Genomic DNA, 27,695 nt, shown 5'->3' on the forward strand with positions numbered 1-27,695 from the left:
ACCCGCCAGTTGTCTCATTTGATCCTGGGGCCCCTCCGTAGTCTGAAAAGTAGTCCCGCGAACTCAACCTTTACGGAAGCCAACACATATCCCCTTGAAATAGGATCACGTTACTAAAGTAAAAATTTTGAGCGCGCTCTGTACAGAATACTTAAAGTCTTGGCTTTCTGTTCACTGTGAAGATAAAAATGGGTCAGGCATGGCGCTGGATACTTTAAACGGTAAAGTACAAGAACGTCCAGATAGTTGCATTGTGTTCTTTACAAAGTCGAGGTGGTTTTGCCCATAACAAAAATGGCGTCGCAACATGTTAACTTGGTCCAGTCCTGTGCTCAAAGACCTGGATGGGGGACAGTATGGCTTCAGGTGACTAACGGATGTTATTATGATTCACTTCCGGGTGAGACTAATCGGGCGCCATCTTGTCTTGTTCGTGAAGAAGTAGAAGCATCGAAAGGGTTGGAGAGCTATAACAGGAACGGTGGCGACAGCGGTGTTCCGGAAACAGAGTGGGTAAGTGGTGCTGAACGGTTAGGCGTGGGGACTTGCCAGGCCATTACAACTTTCTTGGTTTCAGTGGCAAAGGTAGCATAAGTTAAACACGTAGCCTGCGTACGCTGCTTGGCGCGACCGCTGGAACCTCTTCTCCCTTAAAGCGGTGGTGTCCGCCTGACTTGATGAATCACGGAGGTGCTCCCGGTGAAAAGGAAATGTTCTTATGGAAAGAGCGTGCTCACGAGCTCTCCTTCTAACCACGCGAGTTCCCTCTCCGATGAGAAGGGAGTGATTGTCGGGCTCCCGACCGGCCGTTAAGCACTGCGCCTGCGCGGTGGGAACCCTCTCATGGGGAGGGGGTGCAGGGGAGCGGAGGAGGCGGGGGCCCGGCCCTGGACCTTCTGTGTCTTGTAGCCGAGACTACGCAGGCGCAGCCAAGGGCAACCGTGTTCTTTTAAGTACAGTTGGGTTCCGTAGTTTGTATTATCCTTGTATTTTTAAAGTCTTAGAGACTATGTCTTAAACTTCGGGACAGAAAGGTAGCATGCAACATTTCAGTTTCATTATCCTATAGAAGATATTATTGTCGTCTGAACCTCGCGGGTCCTCGACAGATTCTGATTGTTGGTGGTTAATTCATAGAACAGCAAAATAAACTTGGAGTTTCTGGTTGGAGTGCAGCAAGGCAAAGGCAACAAAAACTGTTTTGTAAGGTGATGTGGGCTGTGGGTAAGGTAAATCTGTTCGTTTAAGGTGTTCTTGAGACTGTTTAAAAATGTTTTGTTAATAGGCTTTATTTTTTTTTTTTTTAGAACAGTTCTTGATTTACAGAACAATTGAGCAGGTAGTACAGATTTACTGTATAAACTACTCCCTCTCCCCCACCCTGCACGCAGTTTCTTCTATTAACTTTAGTATGGTATGTTTGTTACATTGAATGGGCCAATATTGATACATTATTATTTAAAGTCCCTAGTTTATTGACATTGCCTAAGTTTAAACCTAATATCCTTTTTCCAGCCCAAGATCCTATTTAGAATATCATATAAATTTAATGGTTTTATGTCCTTAGTCTTCTTTGGTTGTGACAGTTTGTTTTCTATGGCTTTTACAGGCTGAAAATTCGTACAGTGATGTCCTAACTTCAGTGCCTCAAAATATGACTATATTTGGAGATAGGATCTTTAAAGAAGTAAAATGAGGTCATTAGCATGGGCCCTACGTGTTGTAATGAAACTTCAGTAATGTTATAATGATTACTTCCCTGTGCGTACTGCTCTTTTGGAAAAAAAAGAGAAAAACTTAGCAGCCTCCAGAACAATGAGGAAATAAATTTCTGTTGTTTTGAGTTATCCAGTCTTTGGTACTTTGTTATGGCAGCCCTAGCAAAGTAACACAGTGACCTTGACAATTTCTAGGGGTTCTGGCCAGATATTTTGTAGGGTGACCTGCTATTGGAATTTATTGTTTTTCTCATGATAAGACTGGTATCAGGGTTTTTGAGGAGGAAGATCACAGAGGTTCAGTGCGTTTTTCATCACATTGCATCTAGGCTACATACTATGAGCATGACTTACCCAGTTGATGCTGACCTTGGTCACCTTCTTGAGGTAGTGTTTGTCAAACTGCTCCGGAGTATACTCTCCCCTGTCCACTTTCCCGTTTCCATACTGTACTCTTTGGGAGTCACTTTGCACAGTCCATGCTTAAGGAGTAGAGTTAAGTTCTCCCTCCTTTATGATGGAGTATCTACATAATTTATTTGGAATGCCTCTGCATAGATTTGTCTCTTCCCTCCAGTTTATTTTAATCATTTATTTATGTCAAGATTCATAAATATTTATGCCAAGTTTGTGTTGCAATCCAGCACTACTTTATTTTATTGCCCAAATTATTCCACCTTTGGACATGGGCAGCTCTTTGAGTTGTCTACTCTGCACCTTTGACATCCTGCCATCTTCCTCATCCCTCTTTTTGAGCATCATCTTACTTCCTGGCACTGCAATATGTTCCAGGCTCATTTTATATATTTCTTGCCCCAGTTCTAAGAATCAGCTATTGCTTTACCAACCCCTGATTACTTTCCTTAATTGGAGAATAGTATTAGAGCAAAGGCAAGTGTTTTTATTGCTACTGGGAGTTGTTTTCTTTAGATTTTCTACAATTTTTTTCTTCCAAATTTATTTTTCAGTTATCACTTGTTTTTGTTGTCTATAAACAAAGGATTCAATTCTCCAATATTTTTTGATTACCTCTCTTGAGTTGCAAGCTATGGAAGTATTTCGGTATATACTAAAATGCATTTCACATCAAGTAGCAAAAAAAGTTACGATATTTCAAATGATTACAAGGTTGACTTTGTTAGTGCCATTTCTAAGTAATCTGACTTGATCCAAATATATTCTTTTTGACTTTGAGGTCAGTTACCATGAGTGTAAGACTGAAATGGCAAGGGATAAGAAGGTTTGTGTTTTGTGGTTTGTGTTTGATATGAAAAACTTCATTATACGCACCAAAGGATGGGTGTATTTCTGTATTTCTTTGATTTTCCAATTGGTGCATTAAGGGCTTTAAAATAAACACTACATTTTCATTCTCATTCATCTGTCATACAGTCTCTTAAGATGACTTTTGCAAATATTAATGATTGTCATTTAAAAGAGTAATTTTAAGAACCTCATAGCAATTGTTAGAACAATTGATTGTTCTAATATAGAGTCATTTAAGAAATAAATAATTTATGGTCATTTCTGTTTCTGTTAGTTTCATACAGATACTGTACCAAATTGCCACAGACTGATTTTAAAGCAACAGAAATTTGTTCTTTCACAGTTCTCCAGCCTACAAGTGTTTGACTGAAATTAAAGGTTTTGACAGGGTCATGCATGTGTGCTCAAGAGTCCTCCCCACCATCCTCCTCCTTTTCTTTCTTCTCTTCCTCTCTGCTCTCAGGGAGGATGCTTTCTTGCCTCTTCCAAGTTTCTGTTGGTTCCCAGCAGTCTTTGGCTTTCCTTGGTTCTGGACAATTTACTCCAGTCTCTGCTGCTGTGGTCACATGGCATTTTCCCAATGTCTGTCTCTCTTTTTCTTAAGACGCCAGTCATACTGGCTTAGGACCCTCTTTAATCCAGTATGACCTCATTTTAGTATGTTTGCCAAGACCCTATTTCCAAAGAAGGCCATGTTCACAGTTGATGGAAGTGGGGGTAGGACTTCACCATAGCTTTTAGCAGAACACAGTTCAATCCATAACACTGGTCATATTCATAAACTAGATTTTTGTAGCTGTGTATGAAAATGTGCATGATCTGATGCAAACCATGGTTGTTGATGTTTCTGGTCTTCCCAAATCCCAGTTCTTTCAAAGGAAATAGCAGTTAATTTAACCCTGTGAAGGGAAAGTCTTGCAGCCCAGCTCATCAATGATCACATTTCTCTAAACTTGAGAAATTGAGCTTCTGGATCTTTAAAATTAAAGCTAAGCGAAGAATGAATAGATTGAAATTGATTTTTGATGTTACAAAGTCAGAGATGCAGTACTAGAATGTCATCTTCAATGAATATTAATATATTTACTTGATAATAAATTTCAGTGACTGAGTAAAATATTTTACCACTAAATATGGACAAAGCTCTTTGGAGAATTCGAAATAATTATAAGATATTTCCTATGCCCTCAAGAAGATTCTTGAGTCAAGATAAAACACATAAAAATTTTGATGATCAGCTTCTTGGTTCTTTGTATCTTTAAAAATCTATAGTAGATTTGTTTTTTAAAATGCACTCATAATTAAATAATTCAAAGAATACAGAAAGAAAATAAAAAATTAAAATTAACTGATCTCTGTTTTCCCTCTCCAGAACTTAGCAGTTTTAAGAACTTTTTGGTAATTTAGGAATTTTCTATACTAAATTGCATTCTTAAAAAAATAAAACTTTGAGTGGCATCATTATTGATCCTGTATCATATTTTTCTCCCTATACAATTCATAATACAATTTGTACATCAGTATATGTCAGCATATAAAAATCTACCTTATTCAGTGCTCACTTCGGCAGCACATATACTAAAATTGGAACGATACAGAGAAGATTAGCATGGCCCTTGCGCAAGGATGACACGCAAATTCGTGAAGCGTTCCATATTTTTAAGTGCTGTTGGCAACTTATGATTTAAAAAAAAAAAATCTACCTTATTCATTTTAATGGCTAAATAACAGTCCACTGTATGGTTCACTCTTAACTCACCTGTTGCCTTTTGAGTGTCACTAAAAGCCGATATTCACTGTTGCAGACATGCTACAGGTTTTTGAGTTAGATGCTGAGTATGCTCATCCATGGTTCTAAGTCCCTGAAGTGGGATTGCTGGCTCAGAGGAATGAGCATTTAAAATTGTTTAAAATACTCTACTGTTAACTTGCCTTCCAAAGAGACTGAGACTTTGGTGTTCTACCAACATGCTTGTTCAACATTCATTTTCTGTAGAAAAGTAAAGTTTCTCAGCTGCAGGTTTAACTAAAGCATTTTATTGTTGTTGTTTAGTCACTCAGTCATGTCTGACTCTTTGTGACTCCATGGACTGCGGCACGCTAGGCTTCCCTGTCCTTCACCATCTGGAGCTTGCTCAAACTCATGTCCATTGAGTTGGTGATGCTTTCCTACCATCTCGTCTTCTGTCATCCCCTTCTCCTCCTGCCTTCAGTCTTTCCCAGCATCAGGGTCTTTTCTAATGAGTCAGCTCTTCGCATCAGGTGACCAAAGTATTGGAGCTTCAGCGTCAGTCATTCCAATGAATGTTCAGGATTGATTTCATTTAGGATTGACTGGTTTGATCTCCTTGCAGTCCAGGGGACCCTTGAGAGTCTTCTCCAACACCACAGTTGAAAAGCATCAATTCTTCATCGCTCAGCTTTTTTTATGGTCCAACTCTCACATCCGTATATGACTACTGGAAAAACCATAGCTTTGCCTATACGGCAAAGTAATGTATATTACTTTGTAAATGCCAGCCTTTGCTGGCAAAGTAATGTCTCTGCTTTTTAATATGCTGTCTAGGTTTGTCATAGCTTTCCTTCCAAGGAGCAGGCGTCTTTCAATTTCATGGCTATAGTCACCATCTTCAGTGATTTTGGAACAAAAGAAAATAAAGTCTCTCACTGTTTCCATTTTTTTCCCCATGTATTTTCCATGAAGTGATTGGACTGGAGGCCATGATCTTTGTTTTTTGAATGTTGAGTTTTAAGCCAGCTTTTTCAGTCCACTATTTCACTTTCATCAAGAGGCTCTTTAGTTCCTCTTCGCCTTCTGCCATAATGGTGGTATCATCTACATATTTGAGGTTATTGACGTTTCTCCCCACAATCTTGATTCCAGCTTGTGCTTCATCCAGCCCAGCATTTCGCATGATGTACTCTGCACATAAGTTAAATAAACAGGGTGACAAGATACAGCCTTGACGTACTCCTTTCCCAGTTTGGAACCAGTCCGTTGTTCCTTGTCCTGTTCTAACTGTTGTTTCTTGACCTGCAAAGAGAATTCTCAGGAGGCAGGTAAGGTGGTCTGGTATTCCCATCTCTTTAAGAATTTTTCCACAGTTTGTTGTGATCCATACAAAATCTTTAGTGTAGTCAGTGAAGCAGAAGTAGATGTTTTTATTCTGCTTTTGTCACAATTTCACATTGTTTCCATATTTTTCTCAGCCTAAGTGTATCAAACACTGTATTTGAATAATAGCTTTTATAAAAACTTTGGAGGGAACAAAGCTTTGGAAAGTAAAGTAACAATAGAATGGTTGGTTTTAGCAAACAGAGAAATGGTACAAGTAATACAAATCACTTTTGAAAATATGCACATAAAATCTATAGGAAAACTTGAAAAATTTTGCTTTGTTTTGTTTAATAAAAGCTTCAGCTTATGATATTGTGAGAAATGGGAGCTAAAAGTTTTTTTTTCCCCTAAGATAAAATGAAATCTGGATAACTCTTAGATTGCTTTAAGGTAAGAAAATGGAATTTGAGTAGAAATGGATTGACTTGATCACCCCTGCCTGTCCCCAGTTGTAAACTTGAGTGCTGTCAAAAATATCGTGAGAAAGTCTTGGTGGGATATTAACTACTACTTATTGAAGCTTTTTGTGCCCAGTTTTTGTATGTTTCCCACTTAATCTTCACAATAACCCTATGAGGTAGACATTTATTATGTCTACCATTTAAGAGTTGAGAAAACCAAGGATTAGAGAATAGTTAATTTCCCCATATTCACATAGCTAGTGAGTGGTATAGATAGGCATCATCAGCTTGTGTTCTGAAGTCTAGGTGACGAGTGATAATCAGAAAACTTAAAAGCGAAATTGAAAAAATTGGCCGTGACAACCATTAAACATGAGTAAGTAAAAGAAACTTTTTAGAGTGGTTTCCAGAAAAGTAAATCTGCGTATTGGCAATGATGATAGTCAACATACATCATTGATATGTTAAAGTGATTTTATTATGTACACATCTATTTGCAACCCCAGCAGACACTAGATAGAGATTATTATAGTCCCTGCATTGTGTGAGCTTACAACCTATCACAGAAAAATCTATGCATTAACTCTGATGTGCTGTTAGAGCTTTGTAAAACATAGTAAGCTGTGCTTAAACACCAGCCTTTTGCTTCTCATGTATGTAAGTCAACAGGGTTAACAATAAAAGTAAACAGAGGGAAAGAAGAACCTATAGACTTATTTATTCCTTTGTTGTTTAGTGACTGCAGGGTCATAGACTTTAGGACAGCAAGAAGCTGTCCGGTACCTTTGGAAGGTCTATCAGCTTTAGAAAGGTATTAATATAATGGGAAGGAGATGAAACTATTTGAAGGACAAATTGTTCTCACCTTGCTGATGTAATTTTTAAACTTAGAATTCCATGGAAGAATCTGAATTTATTACCTTATTTGTATCAAGTTCATATCAGATAGATGAGATCTTTTAAAATGTTCCTTTTTTTTCTTGGCATGTATGACAATTCCGGCTTTCATTCTAATCCCAAAGAATGGCAGTCCCAAAATGTTCAAAGTGCCATACAGTTGGACTCATTTCACATGCTAGCAAGGTACTGCTCGTAATCCTTCAAGCTAGGCTTCAGCAATATGTGAACAGAACTTCCAGATGTACAAGCTGGATTTAGAAAAGGCAGAGGAAACAGAGATCAAATTGCCAACATCCATTGGGTTGTAGAAAAAGCAAGAGAATTGCAGAAAAATATCTACTTCTGCTTCATTGACTACGCTAAAGCCTTCGACTGTGTGGATCACAACAAACTGGAAAATTCTTCAAGAGATAGGAATACCAGACCACCTGACCTGTCTCCTGAGAAACCTGGATGCAGATCAAGAAGCAACAGTTAGAACCGGACAAGGAACAACAGACTCGTTCCAAATTGGGAAAGGAGTATGTCAAGGCTGTATCTTGTCATTCTGCTTATTTAACTTGTATACGAAATACATCATGCGAAATGCTGGGCTGGGTGAAGCACACGCTGGAATCAAGATTGCCAGGAGAAATATCAACAACCTCAGATATGCAGATGAAACCACCCTTATGGCAGAAAGTGAAGAGGAACTAAAGAGCTTCTTGATGAAAGTGAAATAGTAGAGTGAAAAAGCTGGCTTAAAACTCAACATTCAAAAAACAAAGATCATGGCCTCCGGTCCCATCACTTCATGGAAAATACATGGGAAAAAAGTGGAAACGGTGACAAATTTTGTTTTCCTGGTCTCCAGAATCACTGCAGACAGTGACTGTAGCCAAGCAATTGAAAGACGCTTGCTCTTAAGAGTCCCTTGGACAGCAAGGAGATCAACCCAGTCAATCCTAAAGGAAATCAACCCTGAATAGTCATTGGAAGGACTGATGCTGAGGCTGAAGCTTCAATCCTTTGGCCACCTGATGGAAAGAGCCAACTCATTTGGAAAAGACTCTGATGCTGGGAAAGATTGAGGGCAGGAGGAGAAGGGGGCAACAGAGAATGAGATAATTGGATGGCATCACTGACTCAATGAATGTGAGTTTGAGCAAACTGCGGAAAATAGTGAAAGTCAGGGAAGCCTGGCCTGCTGCAGCCCATGGGGTGGAAAAGAGTCAGATATGACTTAGTGACAGAACAACAACGAATGACAGTTCCTAAATTGCTTGACATGTTTTATATTGTTAGTGAGTTGTTCAAGTAAATAAAAAAGAAATTTTTGAAAGAAAAATGTTTTAAAAGCTTTGCTTTCTCATTTCTGACGTACTGGTTTCCTTTAAATTTACAATGGTAAATCTTTTCTCATAAAATTAATGTAAGAAAAAGTTTCAGATTAATTTGGAGATGATCACACTTTTGTGTTGCATCTCTAGAATTTATTTTTATTAATTCTAATAGCTCTTTATTATTTAAGTGCAAACATTCACTTTTTTTTTTTTCCAGGACATAAGTAATCTTGCTGCTATGCTCCCAAGCTGTAGTTCTGAATCATCCTAAATTTTAAACAGAAGGTGAACCTCTGAGGTTAGTCAAAATAGCAGTTGGTGTTTCTTCTGGCTGTTCCTCTATTTATTTGTTTCCTTTTAGCTAAAGTTATTTAAAGTTTTCAGGAGTGCTAATGAGTCATTAGCTTCTAAAGAACTTTAAAGGTATAGTTGGAAAAGAGGAAATTGGAAGAAAGATCAGAAAAAGCAGCTTGGAATTGATACCCAGTCCAGTTATTGGCCTCAAGTGCAGTACTAAATTAGTGCCTGTTTTGTCTTATTCTAATAATACATTATAATAGAGCATATAATACAATTAGAAGACAAGTAAGTACACTTGACTCATAAATAAATAAGGTATAACAGGAATGCATCTTCCCTAATTCACAGTGTTCAACTGAGAGGTCAGGATCTGCCACTGAGAATGCAACAAAGACTAGTTGCAAGTTTAAAAGCCTGGATTGTAATAGCCCATTGTTGTATTTAAGTTGGTGTCTATTACTTCCATAATATCTGGCTTTCATACTCTGTGATCCTGCAATACTAAGAAATAGTTTTGTTCTTAGAATAGAGGAAAGGGTCAGTTTGAAAGGACACATTTAGTAAACATTTATTTAATGCCTGCTATATGCTAAAGCCCTGGGGTACAAAAAATAAAGAAACATACTCTGCCTACTATGTGTGTCATAGATTCTTGAACAGGGTTGTATATCTGAGTTGGAGAAAGTATAAAAATGACTTGTAGGCATTTAAAACTTTTTACTGTGAAAGTTTTCAAGCTAGTTTACAGTTGACTAAACTGTCCCCATACCCATCAGCTAGATTTAATAGTTATTAACATATGTCTTTTACCCCTACTTTTCCATCTTAATTATATATTAAGAAACCTGGTCTTGGGGAGTTCCAGGTCACCTAGTGGTTAGGATTCTAGGCTTCATTGGTTCAGTCCCTGGTCAGGGAACTGAGATCCCGCAAGCTGCATGATGTGGCCAAAATAAAAAGGAAACCTTGTCTTGTGGGCTATCTCACCTTGTAGATTTGTCTGATTGTTTCTTTTGATACTCTTTGGCCAGTGCCTTTGTCCCCTTGTAATTCCTTCACACTGGAAAGTGAAAGTTGAAAGTCGCTCAGCCGTGTCCAACTCTTGGCAACCCCATGGACTATACAGTCCGTGGAATCTCTAGGCCAGAATCCTTGAGTGGGTAGCCTTTCCCTTCCTCAGGGGATCTTCCCAACCCAAGAATCGAGCCCAGGTCTTCCACATTCCAGGGTTGGGAAGATCCCCTGGAGGAGGGAAAGGCTACCCACTCCCATATTTTGGGCTTCCCTTGTGGCTCATCTGGTAAAGAATCCGCCTTCAGTATTCTGGCCTGTAGAATTCTATGGACTGCGTAGGCCATGGGGTCACAAAGAGTTGGACATGACTGAGTGACTTTCCAAGCTCAGTTGGATTCAGGTAAACATTTTCGGTGAAAATAGTAATTCTGGGGACATAATATTGTGTCTCATGAGACATTTAATAATCTGTAGGGGTGATATTTTGGTAACCTTTGAATTTTTGATTTCCCATCAACCTTTCTTCTAAGACTGTGTGAATCAGCTGTTTTTATTAGGTTTGACAATATGACAGTTTTCTGAATCTATTCTACCTTCTGCTCTCATTAACTGAAATTTATTAGGAAAAGTTTTCTTTAACTAGAGCTATTTGATTACCCTCTTCAGTAAAGTCTTGGATTATGGGAGGCTAAATAGATAAACCTTTTTTATTATAATGTTCAAAATAATTACATTCCACAGGTTTATATGAGATTTTAAATTAGGATTAGAAAAAATTAGAAAAATTAGATTTTTTCCCCCTTTGAGCTAAATTGATTAGAGCTATGCTTTCCTCCAAACTCTTGACACCAGAGTTAACATGAAATTTTCCACTCTTGCTTGCCAACCAAAAAATTCCAGTTGCTTCTGGCAACCTTTTGAGCAGAATTTTAGAGCTCTGATGACATAAATGTAAAATCATATAATAATTTCTGATGTGTGAGCTTTTTTAACATTAAATAACACTCATTCTCTCTTTTTTAAACTATTTTGTTGAAGACAGAAAAACATATATTTTAAAAGTCAGGATGTGGGATCAAGGAGGACAACCTTGGCAGCAGTGGCCTTTGAACCAACAACAATGGATGCAGTCATTCCAGCACCAGCAGGATCCAAGTAAGGAAACAAATTGAATTTTGGGGAGTGGAGTAGGGAGGTGTATAGAAATGGGTGGAAGATGATAGGCACAAGGATTAAGGGAGGTAGAATTGAGATTGGTTTATTGGATCATTTTATGGTTGGATTTTGATTTTTTCTCTTCAATCATCTTACCTAGCATACGTATAAAGGAATGGATTTCCCTTTGGAATATTTCCTCAAAGGGTAGAAAGCTTTGTATAGATTTTATATTTCTAAAACTGATTTAGTTCTTGTTTTCTGAAGAAAGTCTTTCTTAAATGTGTTGCTTAGGTTAATCATATTTCTGCTGTTAATTCTGAGTCTTAAGATTCTATGGAGATCATAATCAACTGATGGTATACTATATAATTTTAAAATCTCCCTTTAATATGGATTATCTCAAGCTTATATAGATGCAGAAAAGGGCATAGGGATCGCCCATTTATTACTGAGTTCTAACAGTGGTTAATTCATAGGCAATTTTGCTTAATTGGTATGACCCCTTCTACTGCCCTGTGTTTACTGAGTTAAGGCTTTCCTATTTCTTTTCTTTTTAATAGCTACATACCACTCTGTTATAGGAGTGTACTGTAATAAATCCACTTTTATGATTGATTGTCTGTGACTTGACTTTTTGAAGACATTTCCCTAATTTTGTATACATACCATTATTACTTGTCCAATTATTTTCATAGGAAAAAAAGCTAAGAAATAGGTTTGGTAGATCACAATTGTACACTTAAAGTTTTAGATATACATTACCAAGTTTAACTTCACCTTTGTCAGAATGTATGAGAATATATTTATTTGATCTTAGCTAAATTGAGATGTAAAAACCTGTGTCAATCTACATTGTTTACTTTATTAATACTGTTAGATCTTAAAATGTTAGCTGTAGTTTTTTTTTTATGATTTTTAAACCTTTTATTAGGAAATAATTATAAATTTATAGGAAGTTACAAAAGGGATTACAGGGAATCTCATGTAATGTTTATGTTTCCTTGAAAGGTTACATTTTACATGTTTATGTTATAACACGAAAACCAGGAAATGGACATGGGTAGTACCACATGTATGTACAGTTCCAGTCACTTTAATCACATGAGTAGAAGCTATAGATTTTTGATGAAGATAGAGGAAACAATGAATTTTGAATAAAAATGACTAAAGTTGTTGAGATATATTTTGACTAGAGAAAGGAGTTAAAGATGCTAAACAAAGGTGACTGAAAAGGAACAGAAATAGCTAGCTATACTCACCTGAGATGTGTAGGATCCAGTGTAGACCTGAATGGGACCTGTCTGAGAAAGAGTGAGTTTAATCATTTGTTCTTATAGTGATTTAAAAAAAAGAGTAAGAGTTTTTAAAAATTCAATAGACTAAGGTACAGGGAATAAATTTTCTTATGAATAATACTAGAAATTGGTGTGGAGAAGGCAATGGACCCCACTCCAGTGCTCTTGCCTGGAGAATCCCATGGACAGAGGAGCCTGGTGGGCAGCAGTCCATGGGTTCTCTACAAGTCGGACACAGCTGAGCAACTTCACTTTCACTTTTCACTTTCATGCGCTGGAGAAGGAAATGGCAACCCGCTCCAGTGTTCTTGCCTGGAAAATCCCAGGGACAGGGGAGCCTGGTGGGCTGCCGTCTATGGGGTTGCACAGAGTTGGACACGACTGAAGTGACTTAGCAGCAGCAGTAGCAGCAGAAATTGGTTATTTTGTAAAGTCCTTTTCTGAATGTCTTAGGTTATTTATTTTGTAACCTGCATATGCATTATTTTTAAGCATTTTTTCCACTATAACATCCTGTAATATTTAAAATCTCTAGTAAGGATTAACTGAAATGCTTGTTTTACATAGAGTCATGTTCTTTTAGCTCCTACATTCTGAATGTCAAATTCCACTATGTTAAATTTTGTTAGGCCAGATTGACTGGGCTGCATTGGCTCAAGCTTGGATTGCCCAAAGAGAAGCTTCAGGACAGCAAAGCATAGTAGAACAACCACCAGGAATGATGCCAAATGGACAGGATATGTCTACAATGGAGTCTGGTCCAAATAATCATGGGAATTTCCAAGGGGATTCAAACTTTAACAGAATGTGGCAACCAGGTTTGTTGTTTATGTTTTCCAAATTTTAGGAGTCAATTTTAAAATAAAATGAGCATTAAAATTAAATTGTTTAATTTGCTTAGTTTTATGACTTCTTGAAATAAATACTTCTTGAAGACTAGGCAGTTTCAGTTAGATTTGACCTTGAAATTTTATGGCTGAATTATTCTGTACTCACTCTGCTAGCATTGTGGCACTCAGTTTGCTTCTCTCTGGTTCTTCATTCCTAGGCTGACAGGGGCGGGGAGCCTGGCAACCTCACTTGGCACCTAGGGAAGAGAGCACTCTGTGTCTCTCTGTTGCACCTCTGGCCTCTCAGCAGCAGCGCTGGCAGAGCAAAGCATGTCTAGTCTCTAATTAAAGAAAAATCGTGTCACTTTGTGACAGATTAGTCTGTCACATATACTCTGCCCCTACCATCCGCTCATTTTTCTCCTCCCTTTTTTTCAGATAGTAAAGATCTTCCATAAGTTTTTATCTGTATATTTTTTTTGTTTGCTTGCTTTTTTTACTTTGTAGTGTGATTTAGGTTCCTTGATGCTAGTTCATTTTTCTATGACTTGTGTTATTTTTAACAGTCACTTCAAATTATTTATAGATGAATCTTACATTTGAGTATGCTAACAGTGAAGTCATAGCTCCGTTTTCTTATTAGTACTTATTGTTCCTCAGTGTGAGAATGGAAAACTCAAGAAGTAATCCTCTGATATCACTTTTAAAATAATAATGAATATTCTAATCTTTAATATTAAGAGAGAGTTCATTTCTAGTTTTCTTGTCTATGCCAAATTTTCCCACATTTGAAAATGTTTTGGTTCCCAAGTTCATCGGTGATTCATCTTGGCATTCTCATTACCCAACTTTACTGTGCTGGCTTTGTGTCCCAGGCAAGTGATTTAAACCTCTGTGTGCCTCAGTTTCCCCTCCTGAAATTGGCAAAAATAGTACCTGATTTCTCCCTACCTCACAGGGATGTTGTGAGGATAAATGTGTTCATGGAAGAAAGAAATTATATAAAAATCTGAAGGTATTATTTTTATGGTATTGTTACTGAACACAAATAGAAAAATTGAACAGAAATTTGCTTTGGATTTTGTTATGTTCATTAAAAGTAATTTTGGGCATTTGGTTTCCATTTGTTTAGGATATAAATTAGAGTAGTAGTTAGCGCATTTGAATTATTTATTAGATTCATTGCTTATTTTTAAGATATACGAAAGGAATTTGACCAAGAAGTCATAGAGTTTTTTAATCCGTTTCTTTACTGAAAAATCTAGCTTTCTTGAGATCTTAAAAATTTGTGTTGCTTTTGTTATAACCCCCTGTTGAATGTTTTTATGCCTGAATCCTAAATAGAATGGGGAATGCATCAGCAGCCCCCACACCCCCCTCCAGATCAGCCATGGATGCCACCAACACCAGGCCCAATGGACATTGTTCCTCCTTCCGAAGACAGCAACAGTCAGGACAGTGGGGAATTTGCCCCTGACAACAGGCATATATTTAACCAGAACAATCACAACTTTGGTGGACCACCCGATAATTTTGCAGTGGGGCCAGTGAACCAGTTTGACTATCAGGTGAAAGATATTTTGTTGCTTTAATATTGTAGATGTGCACGTAACCCATTCTTTGGAAGTGTCTCATCAAGAGTATCTAAGATATATGTTTCACTTTTCAGTCTTGTACAGATAAGCATGTATGTGTCAAAGAAGTTACTAGTTTTTGAGTATTAAAATTATTAGGTTTTTATTTTCTGGTTTTTTATTTGCTTAGGAAAATGGTATAAAGGACTGTTAGGGAAAAATTTGGATAAAATGAGAAATGTGTAAGTACAATAGCTATATAATGTTTTGTTTTCTAATTTATAATTTCAAGATGGTACCTTTAAATATTAAATAAAGTTTAGAAAATGCACAGTAGTTGAATACATTATTTATCAAAAATAGATTATGGTTAAGACATGAGTAAAATACATGAAGAACATAGATCATCTTCCTAAATGCAGTTCCTTCTGCTGTGTAGAGTAAGACTTTTTCTAGTGTTGTCATTTTTTTTTCCTATTCTAACATGACATGTTAATGGAATTGTACATACTTCCTTGTAGCATCTGATTCATTCCTAGGGACATAGAACTCTATGGGGAATAGTGTCATGTGGGGCTTTATTTTCTCTAATCACTTTGCCAGAGTCTACCCTAAATTACAGTGCTAGGTGTTATTTTGAAATAATTGATTGCCATTTGTTATCTTTAAACTAAGCTATAATTAAAAATTTTGGAAAAAAACCCATATGTTGTTTCACTAATTATACGGATAATGGGCATAAACGTGAACAATATTAACCTTGAGACAGTAATCCCCTTATTCATGCATACTCAGATACCTTTTTTTATAAGAATATTTGACATATAGATATGACAACAAATGTTTGTTTTGAAAAAATTTAGTCATGGGGAGCTTCTCCTCACACAGCATTTGCTCATAGATCCCCATTCTAACAAGATAAAAAACTCTGTTGGCATCTGGTTTAGAAAAGCCTCTGAAAATGGCAAAATTGCAACAACAAAAAAATTAATAGAATGATTCAGTAGCTTTTATCTTTGATTAAAATAGTTATTTCTTGCAAGATTATAGAAATAGCAAGTTTATAAGTAGGAAGTTGAAATCGATTAAAATTTTTTTCCTATAATTTTCTAGTTACAGAAAAATTAACATTTATTTGATTTCTTGGTAGTGGAAGGAGTAGTTGACAAATGGATTGAGAATGAAAAAACATATTAATATATATCTTTCTATACTTCTTGAATGTATTATATTAAAAGCTGGATTTTATATGGCTCTTTGATTTACATAGGCAGAAAATCTTTATCTTTCTTAAGAAAAGTAAGCCTAGGGCTACAGAAATATCGGTGGCTATTAGAACCATGGAAATCTTGGATTTGCTGCACACATGGATTTCTACTGTCCCAGTTCATAACACACGTGTGTCCCAGAGAGTATGTTGTATTAATGTGAAGAAAAATAAACTGCAATACTCTTTCAGCATGGGGCTGCTTTTGGTCCACCGCAAGGTGGATTTCATCCTCCTTATTGGCAACCAGGACCTCCAGGACCTCCGGCACCTCCCCAGAATCGAAGAGAAAGACCGTCATCATTCAGGGATCGGCAGCGCTCACCTATTGCACTTCCTGTGAAGCAGGAGCCACCACAAATTGGTAGCTATTTTAGTGATCCACAGTTGGCATGACTTCTTGATGATATAAAAAGGATGCTTTGTTTTCTTAAACTGTTCTAATACTCTCATATGTTAGGAATTAATACTTTAAAGTCCTGTCATTTTATAGTCATAAATCTTAAAATTATAAAAAAGATACTATCTAAAATATTTAGTTTTGAGTAATTTTCTTTAAAATCTTTACCTTAAACTTCAACCTTTTGTTGTAAAATTTAAATTTATCATAACCATAACATGTTGATGTTTCTTTGCTGTTGATAGTTAGATACATTTTGCGAGTATATGATCAGTTCCCCCTTCTGAAACCTATTCATTCTCTATGGACTCTCCACTCTCAGTTCATTGGATGTACTGCTGTCAGATTGATTTCTGTGACTTATTTCATTCACTTTCCATAGTATTTTGGCAAAAAAAAAAATTAATTTTTAAATAACATAATAGAACTATTTTATTGCCATCAGTAAGTTACATATATATGTTCCTTTTTATCTGGAAGCCCAAATCCAGCACTTAATTTAAGGGCATTTGAGTCTTTCTTTTTTTAATCACAAAGTAGACATTTTATTAATAGATTCTAACTTTTTTAACTTAATGAATAATACTCAAATGAATTCTTAATGTGAAGGCTCATGGTTTTGTAATTCTTTCAATATTTTAGGAAACAACATAGTGTAACAGTTGGCTCTGAATTAGCCCACATCACTACTGTCCTTATAAGCTGGAACACGACGCTTAATCCCTGAGCATCAGTTTCGTCACTTAGAAAAGATGAGGTGGTCTTCCAGGACTTTTGTAGGATTGAGTGAGATGATGGGCTCTCCCAGTGCCCTGGCACCTTATAAGCGTTAAAGCCATATTTCCTTTGCTATTAAAAATGATGATTTTAAAGAAAAGCATAATGTTTGGTGAATTGTTTTTATTACCACTGCCTTGCTAGAGAATGATAGTATTTTTCAAAAGCACTTAAAGGGCACCAAAATTTTTTTTTTAACCTACAAGGATTGTAGAAATTTAAGAATAGAGAACTCATGCATTTATGATTTTTACTTAACTGACTTACGAATATTTTGTTCCATGTGAAACAGATGCAGTGAAACGCAGGACTCTTCCAGCTTGGATTCGAGAAGGTCTTGAAAAAATGGAACGTGAAAAGCAGAAGAAGTTGGAGAAAGAAAGAATGGAGCAACAACGTTCACAATTGTCCAAAAAAGAAAAGAAGGCCACAGATGATGCTGAAGGAGGAGACGGCCCTCGTTTACCTCAGAGAAGTAAATTTGTAAGTAGACTTTCTTGATCTGAAACTCCTTGTGACATCTATGTGAAAAAGTTAACTGACTTTCTGACTTAATTCATTTGGTATGATAATCTCTAGGTCCATTCATGTTACTGTAAATGGCATTATTTCATTCCTTTTTATAGCTGGGTGGTATTCCTTTATCTTTATCCATTCGTCTGTCAACGGACCTTTAGGTTGCTTCCAAGTCTTAGCTATTGTAGATGGTTTCCACAGCGGACGCACCAGTTTACCATTTACAGATACCGTTGTATGTGGAATCTAAAAGAATACATATGTGGAATCTAAAAAGATACAAATGAACTTACTTATAAAACAGAATAGACTCACAGACATAGAAAACAGACTTAAATTTACCAAAGGGAAAAGATGGAGGGATAAATGGGGAATTTGAGATTAACAGATATACACTACTATATATAAAATAAAAAAGACCTATTGTATAGCACAGAAACTGTGTTCAGTATCTTGTAATAACCTATAATGGAAAAGAATCTGAAAAAAAAAAGTCTACTAAAGCACGTGCTGTATGCCTGAAACATTGTAAATCAAATATATTTCAGTTTTTTAAAGTTTATAAAAATAAATAGGTATTAATTTAGTCTTTGAAAAAGTACTAGAGTAGTATCCTTGAGATTAACTTTCAGTTAAGTATATTGGAGTTTATTTTTATATATGTGTTACTGAGGGTAGTAAAGAGAAAAGGGCAGCAAATGTATAAACTGTTTCATTTCAGAGAGAAATTACTCAGTGAGATGCTAGATAATGGGTTTTACCTTGACACACAAATCTCTGTTCCTTTATTGTAGTACAGTGAACTCCCTAATGATGGCCTATAAAACAGCTATACTTAAACTTGAGGATATAATAACTTACTTTTTGACAGGTACTGAAAGTACCATAAGGTTTTAACTCTTTAAATCTCTTATCAGTTAGATGGCATGAATGGCTTGAGAATTTTTTTGTTTTTAGCAGCAATATGCCTCTAGCTGGTATGACAGCCACAGCACTGGCCAGTGTGCAATTCAGGAAATTCTTCTTCCTCCCAAGACCATTTTTTTCCTTCAGAAATAAGTTTCAAGGACAGCAAATTAACTGTTGGCTCAGCTGGTAAAGAATCCACCTGCAATGCGGGAGACCTGGGTTCGATCCCTGGGTTGGGAAGATCCCCTAGAGAAAGGAAAGACTACCCACTCCAGTGTTCTGGCCTGGAAAATTCCATGGACTGTTACAGTCCTTGGGGTCGCAAAGAGTCGGACACGACTGAGCGACTTTCACTTCACTTCAAGCAGGTACTGGCTCTGCTTCAATTCCATGAATGCCATAAGCTACTTTTTTTTTTTTTTTTTTTTTTTAGCAAAACAGCGATACCAAAGATATGATTTTGTTCTGGGTGTTTTGCAGATAAGAAACCACAGGCTGCCACTATTAAAATTTATCTTGAAAAAAAAGATTTTTAAATCTCTACGTGAAATAGTAGAGTTCCTGTTTTGATATGTTTTTTTAAGTGTCCAAAAAAAAAAATTCTCAAAACTGCAGATTGTCTTCCCTTTTCTCCCAGATGCCTTTGGACTTGTTTTTACTTGTAGTCTTCCTCTGGTTCGAATAGTCTTTGCATAGAATTTTTCAGGTGACCACCGTGGCTGTTACTTAGTACGATTGTTAAGAGTGACTGTGGGATATTTCTTTGCCTAAAGAAGAATCTACCTTTTAAGTTGTGCCATCTGGATACTGAAAACCTAACACTATACAGAGACAAATGACTGGTATTTCCTCTATCTGAAGGAAACCTCATTTCTTGCTTATCTGTCCATTATGTAGCTTAAAAAAAAAAAAGCAAATTTCAGTAAGCAGTTTAGATCTGGAAACTGACTTTAGATTTTTTTTTTTTTAAGTCACATGATTTTAGGTAAGCTTAAATTTACAGCTATAAAAGTTATACTGAATATATGACTGTGGCTCATTTATCCAAAATTCTACATACCACTCATCTCAGGACCATCATATATAATGTATATTAATTAAATCAATCTCTGGGCATGATGTGCTTCTAGTTATTTATCTTAGGAAAACTTAACTAAGGGAAAAAATTGAAATTGATTCTCACAAGCCATCTTTTAATCTTGTATTTCCTCTCTTTAAATTACCAAATGAGATCTGTAGCACAAAAGTGTTATTTAGAGAGAAATTTCATTTTTCTGTATCTGTTTCATAGACTTTAATTTGGGGTTTTAAAATAGAATATTTAAGATAATTATCACATCAGCATGAATTTTGGTGGCCCAAAAAGTGCCGTTACTTTTTTTTAGGATAGTGATGAGGAAGATGAAGACACTGAAAACGTTGAGGCTGCAAGCAGTGGAAAAGTCACCAGAAGTCCATCTCCAGTTCCTCAAGAAGAGCAAAGTGAACCAGAGATGACTGAAGAAGAGAAAGAGTATCAAATGGTAGAATGTTAAATTTCTTACCTTTACCTTGTACAGGCTTTAAAAAAAATTTTTTTTGAGATGTAATGACATTCAGCATTATATTACAGGATTTATTTTGTTAATAATTTTAAAAAAAATTTTTGGTTGGCTATCTTAAACTTGAGAAGTTGTAAAACAGTTATAAGATATACATTTGCTGGGCACTAGTGTCTGCAAAACCCAAGTAACTCATAATATATGAAATCATAGCTTATAAAGCAGTTATTAAGCACATTTTCTAGTATCGACAGCATGATTAAATAATGTTTTATTAATACTACATGGGACCCAAGAGAACATTTCCCTGGTGGCTCAGATGGTAACGAATCTGCCTACAATGCAGGAGACCCAGGTTCGATCCGTGAGTTAAGATCACCTGGAGGGGAGGCATGGCAACCTACTCCAGTATTCTTGCCTGGAAAATCCCCATGGACAGAGGAACCTGGTGGGCTACAGTCCATGAATGGGGTCACAGAGAGTCAAAAGTGTGTTTTTTGTATACTGTAGAAGATTAAAAGAATGTATACAAAAATAAATTTAGGAAGCTCTAGGTTTAACACAGTTAAAGATGTTTTACTGAAAGACTTCACAGCCTTCAATGTCTATAATGTGTACTGTAGATTTATGAGATTGGGTATATAATATGCTGCGTTTCTCATGTTGGTTGGTCAGTGATCTTTGGAATGTCCTTAGATGATGCTGATGCGGTGTACTCTTATTTTAGTAGATGAGTAATCTGGATCCCAGAGAGGTCCACATTTGAAACAGCTGTTGGTAGCCAAATGAGTGCTAGAATGCAGCTCTTATTTCAAGTCTACTGTATGCTATACTATAGTAATAAAAAAAGGATTTCATTTCACAAAATGCAGTTATTGCCGTTTCCTTATTTACCTTGTTTTTTCCCCTTAGATTTTACTTTGAGCTGAGAGTTAATGTAAATTCCTAAGTGACATAAGAAACTAGTATTGTGGTGCTTACTAATAATATTATTAAGTGAAAAGATATTCCTCTCAACTTAAAACACTTCTGGAAACTTTTACTAACAGGGACTTAAAAAAAAAGTGTTTTGTCTCCAGAATTAGAATTCAGTGTTTCTGCTTTACAAATAAATTCTTATATATATTTTAATCCATATGATTTAAAATGTTTTTAAAGTTCTGATCATTTACAATAATTTTCAAGATACTCTGTTCCTTAGAATAGCTAATCTGATCTTTAAACATGTTTTATAAAATGCCTTTGCCTTTTAATTTTTTTGAAAATGTCAAACTGTGTTAGCAACTGTAATAATTAAATTAGGAATCAAAAACAAGTATATAAAATATCCTTCCTTAGATGTTGCTGACAAAAATGCTTCTGACTGAAATTCTCCTGGATGTCACAGATGAAGAAATTTATTACATAGCCAAAGACGCACACCGGAAGGCGACGAAAGGTATATTGTGGGTGTTCTCGGTTTTCTTTTGCTGGGGCTCTTTGGTTTTGGTGGCTACTTTGGACTTTTTTGTTGTCCATGTTGAATTACTAGCAGATTATGGATTTTCTTGCATGTTCTAACTCTTTGGGAAATATTAGATTTGTAGACAGCATATTAAAACTGTACATATATTTTTGTTTTATCCAACCTACCTAAGCACAAATTAGCAATTTTGCTATTGTTCTATAACATGTACTGTGGAAAATTCTTGATGTTCAATTTCACCTGATTTTTTTTTTTAATATATAGATACCATGGTATTAGGTATATGATTTCTAATGCATTTAGTTTGACTATTGAATTATGAACCTTCAGAATTTTCACAGTTACCACTTGTAATTCTTACAGAAGCAAGTAATATGTCCCACCCCTGCATATTTTTAGTAACACTTAAAAAGTATATTGAAAGAAAGTTTTAGTTATGGTCCATACCTCAAAAACAAAAATACCAGTGTATTGGTCAACATTTTCCCTCATTATCAACCAGTTTCAGCTCACATCAGATAATTTCAAGGCCAGACATACTACTGGTTTAAAATGAATGTCATGTTTTTAATGTTTCTTCTCTCCCCACAAAGCAGCAATAGTAGTAGATTTAACAATACCGTAGACTCTCATGACTATGAAATCGTGGCTATTTGTGTTAACATGTTGTTCCTGTTGTTGATGTGATACAAAGCTCCTGCAAAACAGCTGGCACAGTCCAGTGCACTGGCCTCCCTCACTGGACTCGGTAAGTGTTCTCCTTATTTTCGAGAGGGACTTAAAGGGAAAGTCGCGCTTACCTTGTCTCTCTACATGTTCTGCTTAGAAACTGTACTGGGCCTACGCAGTGTATAAAATTTAGGTCTTAGGGTTATATCAGTCTCTAAAAGGTTTGCTTTTTTTTTTTTAAACTAAAGTATTCACAGTGAGATTATTATAAATGTGGTGACTAATTCATAGTTTATTAGTACAAGTTGTAATAGTTCATAATTTAGCCATGATAGCATTTGAGCTCACTTTCATAATTATTGCATACATGCCTTAGGGAAGAACCTATCCATAAATGCTTTTAAGGACCTTAATTTAGATTGTATTGCAGCAAGTCAAGTCTTACCATAGAGGAAAGGGTTTTTCTTAGATCGTGATAGTAGTGTTGTTCATAATTTGCCATTTGCATGATACAGTATCAAGTGTATAAAAGCTTGAACTTGCCTTTTCCACATCTGCGTTTCAAATTAATATTTGTGAGGATCAGCAGAAATGGGTAAAACCAAATGCCCATGTGATTTTGTTATGACTACTATCTAGATCACTTCAGGGTGGGGAGCAGTTATATAGCACCTTGCCATTTCTGTACCATTGAGAATTACAGTGTTCTAATTTCGTTAGGAAAAAAATATTTAGCATCCCTTGGATTTTTGAACTTTGAACAATGAAAAAGTTAATTTTAGAAATATTTTCAGGATCATCATAAACTTGTGTAAGGTAGTTTGAATTGATTATACTTTGGTAAGGCTTTGTTACTGCCCTATTAAATAGCTTTGTTGGTTAGCAGGGACAATAAGACAGTCATTTTCAAGATTCCCTATGGTGAGCAATATATGAAATATTCTCGAAAGAATAAGATGCTAAGTATCAGTTTTCTTGAGGATTCTGTGTACTCCTTAAGCATTGTAATTTATGCTCCTCCCCACCCCGAATAAGCATATTCTTCCAAGAAAAGGCAATGAAAAAAGAAATGAGCTTTCTTCTCGGACCTTAAAAAGTTTTTAGTGAGTAGAATAATCTTTACATGTGATAGACTGGGCTTTATGCACACAGGTGGACTGGGTGGTTATGGATCAGGAGACAGTGAAGATGAGAGGAGCAACCGAGGTTCTGAGTCATCTGACACTGATGATGAGGAATTACGGCATCGAATCCGGCAAAAACAGGAAGCTTTTTGGAGAAAAGAAAAAGAACAACAGCTGTTACATGATAAACAGATGGAAGGTATATCTTTTAGATTCACTTAGTGTTTGTACAGTTCAGTTTGTATTTCTTTTTATTATTTTTTAACCAACCTAAAAATAACACGATAGACTCAAAGCTAGATTATAAATGCTACGTGATGTAATTGAAACTAAGGTTTTTGATTCATTTGCAATTTTTATCAAACTTAAAAGTCGAAATTAATTTTTCAAAGTATGTAGTTTATAAAAGTTAAACTATTTTTTTGTTTTGGGAGACATTAATTCTACTGACTGTAAGTTAAGCTGTTTGGTGTCTTTTTATTTCTCATTGAAGTTCCTAAAATGAAAAGACTTTTGAAAGGAATACATTGTAAGCTGTTGAAGAGTAATTTATAGCTCACATATTTAAGGACAGTAGAGGACTTCTTAGAATTTAGTTGGGCTCCCCTGGTGGCTCAGAGGGTAAAGGGTCTGCCTGCAATGTGGGAGACCCGGGTTCAATCCCCAGGTCAGGATGATCCCCTGGAGAAGGAAATGGCAACCCACTCCAGTATTCTTGTCTGGAAAATTTTATGGATGGAGGAGCCTGGTAATCTACAGTCCATGGAATCGCAAAGAGTGACACACAACTGAGCAACTTCTCTGTAGAATTTAATTATGTAAAATGCTATACGTGTGTACAGCTCTTAGTTTATATAATGATACTGGGAATAGTGAAAGAATATTTACTTAGACTTTATTGTTTGAAAAATCTTACTGGACAATTTCAGAAGTAATTATTGAGCTAACAGCCAAAAATTCACTATAAATCACTAATTCACCTTTAGGTTGCTTTACTGTGTATGTTTCCTTACTTGCTTTTCTGTGCCTCTGCGCTTGGTACACCGCTGTTGTACCGTCCAGACAGGTAGCCAAGTGCATGTAGCTGCTGAGCATTTCAGCTGGGGCCAGCTTAAATTGAAATGTGCTGTAGGTATAAAATACACACTGGACTTCAAAGACTTTACAATACAAAAAGAGCAGAATATTTTTATTTTCTTTTAAACTTATTGCATGTTGAAATTATATTTTTTATATGTTGGGTTAATAAAATATGAAAATTAATTTCAAACCTGTTTCTTTTTAGTAGCAGTTAAAAAACTGTTTAGTAGCTGTTGAAAGTAGCTGTTAAAAAACCCTGAATTGCTCACTGCCTTTTATTTCTGTTGAACGGTGCTGCTTTATTTTTATAGTCTTATAGCTTGAAATTTTCTAGTATGGAAGTTTTTCACTGTATGTTTGCCTTTCTTACTGTTTTTGTCTTTTTCTGTTTCAGAAGAAAAGCAGCAATCAGAAAGGGTTACAAAAGAGATGAATGAATTTATCCATAAAGAGCAAAATAGTTTATCACTACTAGAAGCAAGAGAAGCAGATGGTGATGTGGTTAATGAAAAGAAAAGAACTCCAAGTGAAACGACGTCAGTTTTAGAACCAAAAAGAGAGCATAAAGAAAAAGAGAAGCAAGGAAGGAGTAGATCAGGAAGTTCTAGCAGTGGTAGTTCCAGTAGCAATAGCCGAAGCAGCAGCACTAGCAGTTCTGTCTCTAGCTCTTCATACAGTTCTAGCTCAGGTAGCAGTCGCACTTCTTCCCGGTCTTCTTCTCCTAAAAGAAAAAAGAGACATAGTAGGAGTAGATCTCCAACAATTAAAGCTAGGCGTAGTAGGAGTAGAAGTTACTCTCGCAGAATTAAAATAGAGAGCAATAGGGCTAGAGTAAAGATTAGAGATAGGAGGAGATCTAATAGAAATAGCATTGAAAGAGAAAGACGAAGAAATCGAAGTCCTTCCCGAGAGAGACGTAGAAGTAGAAGTCGCTCAAGGGATAGGCGAACCAATCGGTCCAGTCGTAGTAGGAGTCGAGATAGACGTAAAGTTGATGATCAACGTGGAAGTCTTGGTGGAGGCAGTCATAAGCATAAGGGTGAGGTTAAAGAACAAGAGAGGAGAAAGGAGAGGAGTGGAAGTGTAGACAAAGATAGGAGAAAGAAAGACAAAGAAAGGGAACGTGAACAGGATAAAAGAAAAGAGAAACAGAAAAGGGAAGAAAAGGACTTTAAGTTCAGTAGTCAGGACGATAGGTTAAAAAGGAAACGAGAAAGTGAAAGAACGTTCTCTAGGAGTGGTTCTATATCTGTTAAAATCATAAGACATGATTCTAGACAGGATAGTAAGAAAAGCACTACCAAAGATAGTAAAAAACATTCAGGCTCTGATTCTAGTGGAAGGAGCAGTTCTGAATCTCCAGGAAGTAGCAAAGAAAAGAAGGTTAAGAAGCCTAAACATAGTCGATCGAGATCCATGGAGAAATCTCAAAGGTCTGGTAAGAAGGCAAGCCGCAAACACAAGTCTAAGTCCCGATCAAGGTAGTATACTTTTTAAAGTATTTTGTCTGATTTTTTAAAAAAAAATTTGAATTTATTCAAAGTTGAAAGTGTCCTTTCTCTCTCTCTCTTTAATAAACTCAGTTTGGTACTTGATAAATGATCATAATCATAAGTAATTTTAAAAATCCTATATAATAATATTTATTTGAAAATTGCAGATTCTTTAGTATAAAATACATTTTTATTTTTAAATTTTATCTTTTCCCTTTCTTTTTTTCAGATCAACGACCCCTCCCCGTCGTAAACGCTGAGGAATGGTGTGGCAAGAATGCCATGATGTTTAAAAAATTCCATGAGTTTAAGGGCTTGTCTCATTATAGAGGCATATTTGTGGCTGTGTAGGTGAAACCAGAATTTTTTTTTTTTTAATCTGTAAATAGGTGTACTTTTTTCAAATGCTGCTCCAAGTTACTTAATAGGATTTCTTTCTATTACATTTTTTTTTTCAAAAAATAGTGCATAATAAGACTATAAACATGCCATTCTCTTTCAGCTGTAATGTTCTTAAAATTATTCTTGAATGTACTGTGATGTCAATAAAGCTCTTTAGTTCATTTTTGTTAAACTCTTGCACCTTAATTTTATGACTTTAGTCTAAGGAACGTACTTTTATAAAAAGGCAGCTGGAATTTTGTATAACAGGTTTTAAAGGTACTTTCTCTCATCTCCCCCAAAGAAAATGGTTTTAACTTAATAGTTTGTCAAAGTTTGTAAATTGTACCCATGGATTTTTGTCAGATTCCAACTATAAGGGTGTAGAAGAGGGCCAGAAACAGATCTTTACTTTTCATTTGGAAGCATTTGACAGCTTTCTAAATTTTTCCTGTTTGGGGGATTTTCAAGTAATATATTCTCTGTGTATAAAGTATGGTTCACTCCTGTTAATGAAATTGCTGGAATCAATCAGACCAGTGCACCACTGGAATTATTTATAAGGAATGATTGTGTTTGACACTAATAGCAATTCAAGTCCGGAACTATATTCTGCAGTGACCACTTCTGTTTTAAAGTGTGTTTTAAACACTTTGGGATTACTATAGAATTTAAAACTCACAATTGAATATGTTTATTTATATTTTTAAAGTATAATATGACCTCAGCACAGTGGAGGAATACTGTGTTATGCAGGTTTGTGTCAATTTCATAACATTATAAAATGATTTGATTTTGTCACTTTCTTAAAATTATGGTCAGTGAGTGGTCTAGCAATTTAAGGCAGTCATAACTTACAAATAAAATGAGGCTCTGCAGGCATTGAAGTGCTGAACTGCTTCTAGGGTCCATTTTCTATGATTACTCACTTGTGCCACAGTAGATAAACCTCTGTAAACCAGTGCTTTTAAATTTTAATTTAAAAAGGAGACAGCAGGTGCAGATCACAGAAAAGTTTTAAAGTATGCCTTCTTACCAGCAATAGTTCATTTGAAAGCAAGCCAGGCTTTTGCCAAGATCAGTGTTTCCTCAAAATGAAGGTAGACATAGACTTGCAATAGCGTGCTCTTTGTACCTCTACACAGGTTCTTAAATAACTCTGAGCAGTTATGCATTT

General features: G+C 35.9%; 1 protein-coding gene and 1 non-coding gene across 5 annotated transcripts; both read left to right on the top strand.

Moving 5' to 3' along the window:
* The first annotated feature begins 417 nt into the window (after positions 1–417).
* Positions 418–26,711, top strand: PNISR (PNN interacting serine and arginine rich protein). 4 transcript variants are annotated; one of them, XM_070450063.1, is made up of 14 exons: positions 432–513; positions 5,869–6,044; positions 8,943–9,023; positions 11,078–11,194; positions 13,122–13,310; positions 14,667–14,890; positions 16,356–16,527; positions 17,633–17,823; positions 20,151–20,288; positions 21,645–21,744; positions 22,466–22,519; positions 23,593–23,763; positions 25,039–26,125; positions 26,367–26,711. In XM_070450063.1, the coding sequence occupies exons 4-14, from the start codon at positions 11,107–11,109 to the stop codon at positions 26,395–26,397; spliced, it is 2,445 nt and encodes an 814-aa protein (XP_070306164.1). In that variant the 5' UTR covers positions 432–513; positions 5,869–6,044; positions 8,943–9,023; positions 11,078–11,106; the 3' UTR covers positions 26,398–26,711. The 4 variants fall into 4 exon arrangements, with proteins under 4 accessions (XP_070306165.1, XP_070306167.1, XP_070306164.1 ...); XM_070450065.1 differs by having other exon boundaries at positions 11,082–11,194; XM_070450064.1 differs by lacking the exon at positions 5,869–6,044 and having other exon boundaries at positions 418–513.
* LOC139029734 (U6 spliceosomal RNA) lies at positions 4,539–4,645 on the top strand. The gene has a single exon (XR_011481939.1). It is a non-coding gene; the product is annotated as a U6 spliceosomal RNA (small nuclear RNA).
* Positions 26,712–27,695: the final 984 nt, after the last annotated feature.

Source organism: Odocoileus virginianus, chromosome 19, assembly GCF_023699985.2.
Source record: "Odocoileus virginianus isolate 20LAN1187 ecotype Illinois chromosome 19, Ovbor_1.2, whole genome shotgun sequence".
Lineage (NCBI taxonomy): Eukaryota > Metazoa > Chordata > Mammalia > Artiodactyla > Cervidae > Odocoileus > Odocoileus virginianus.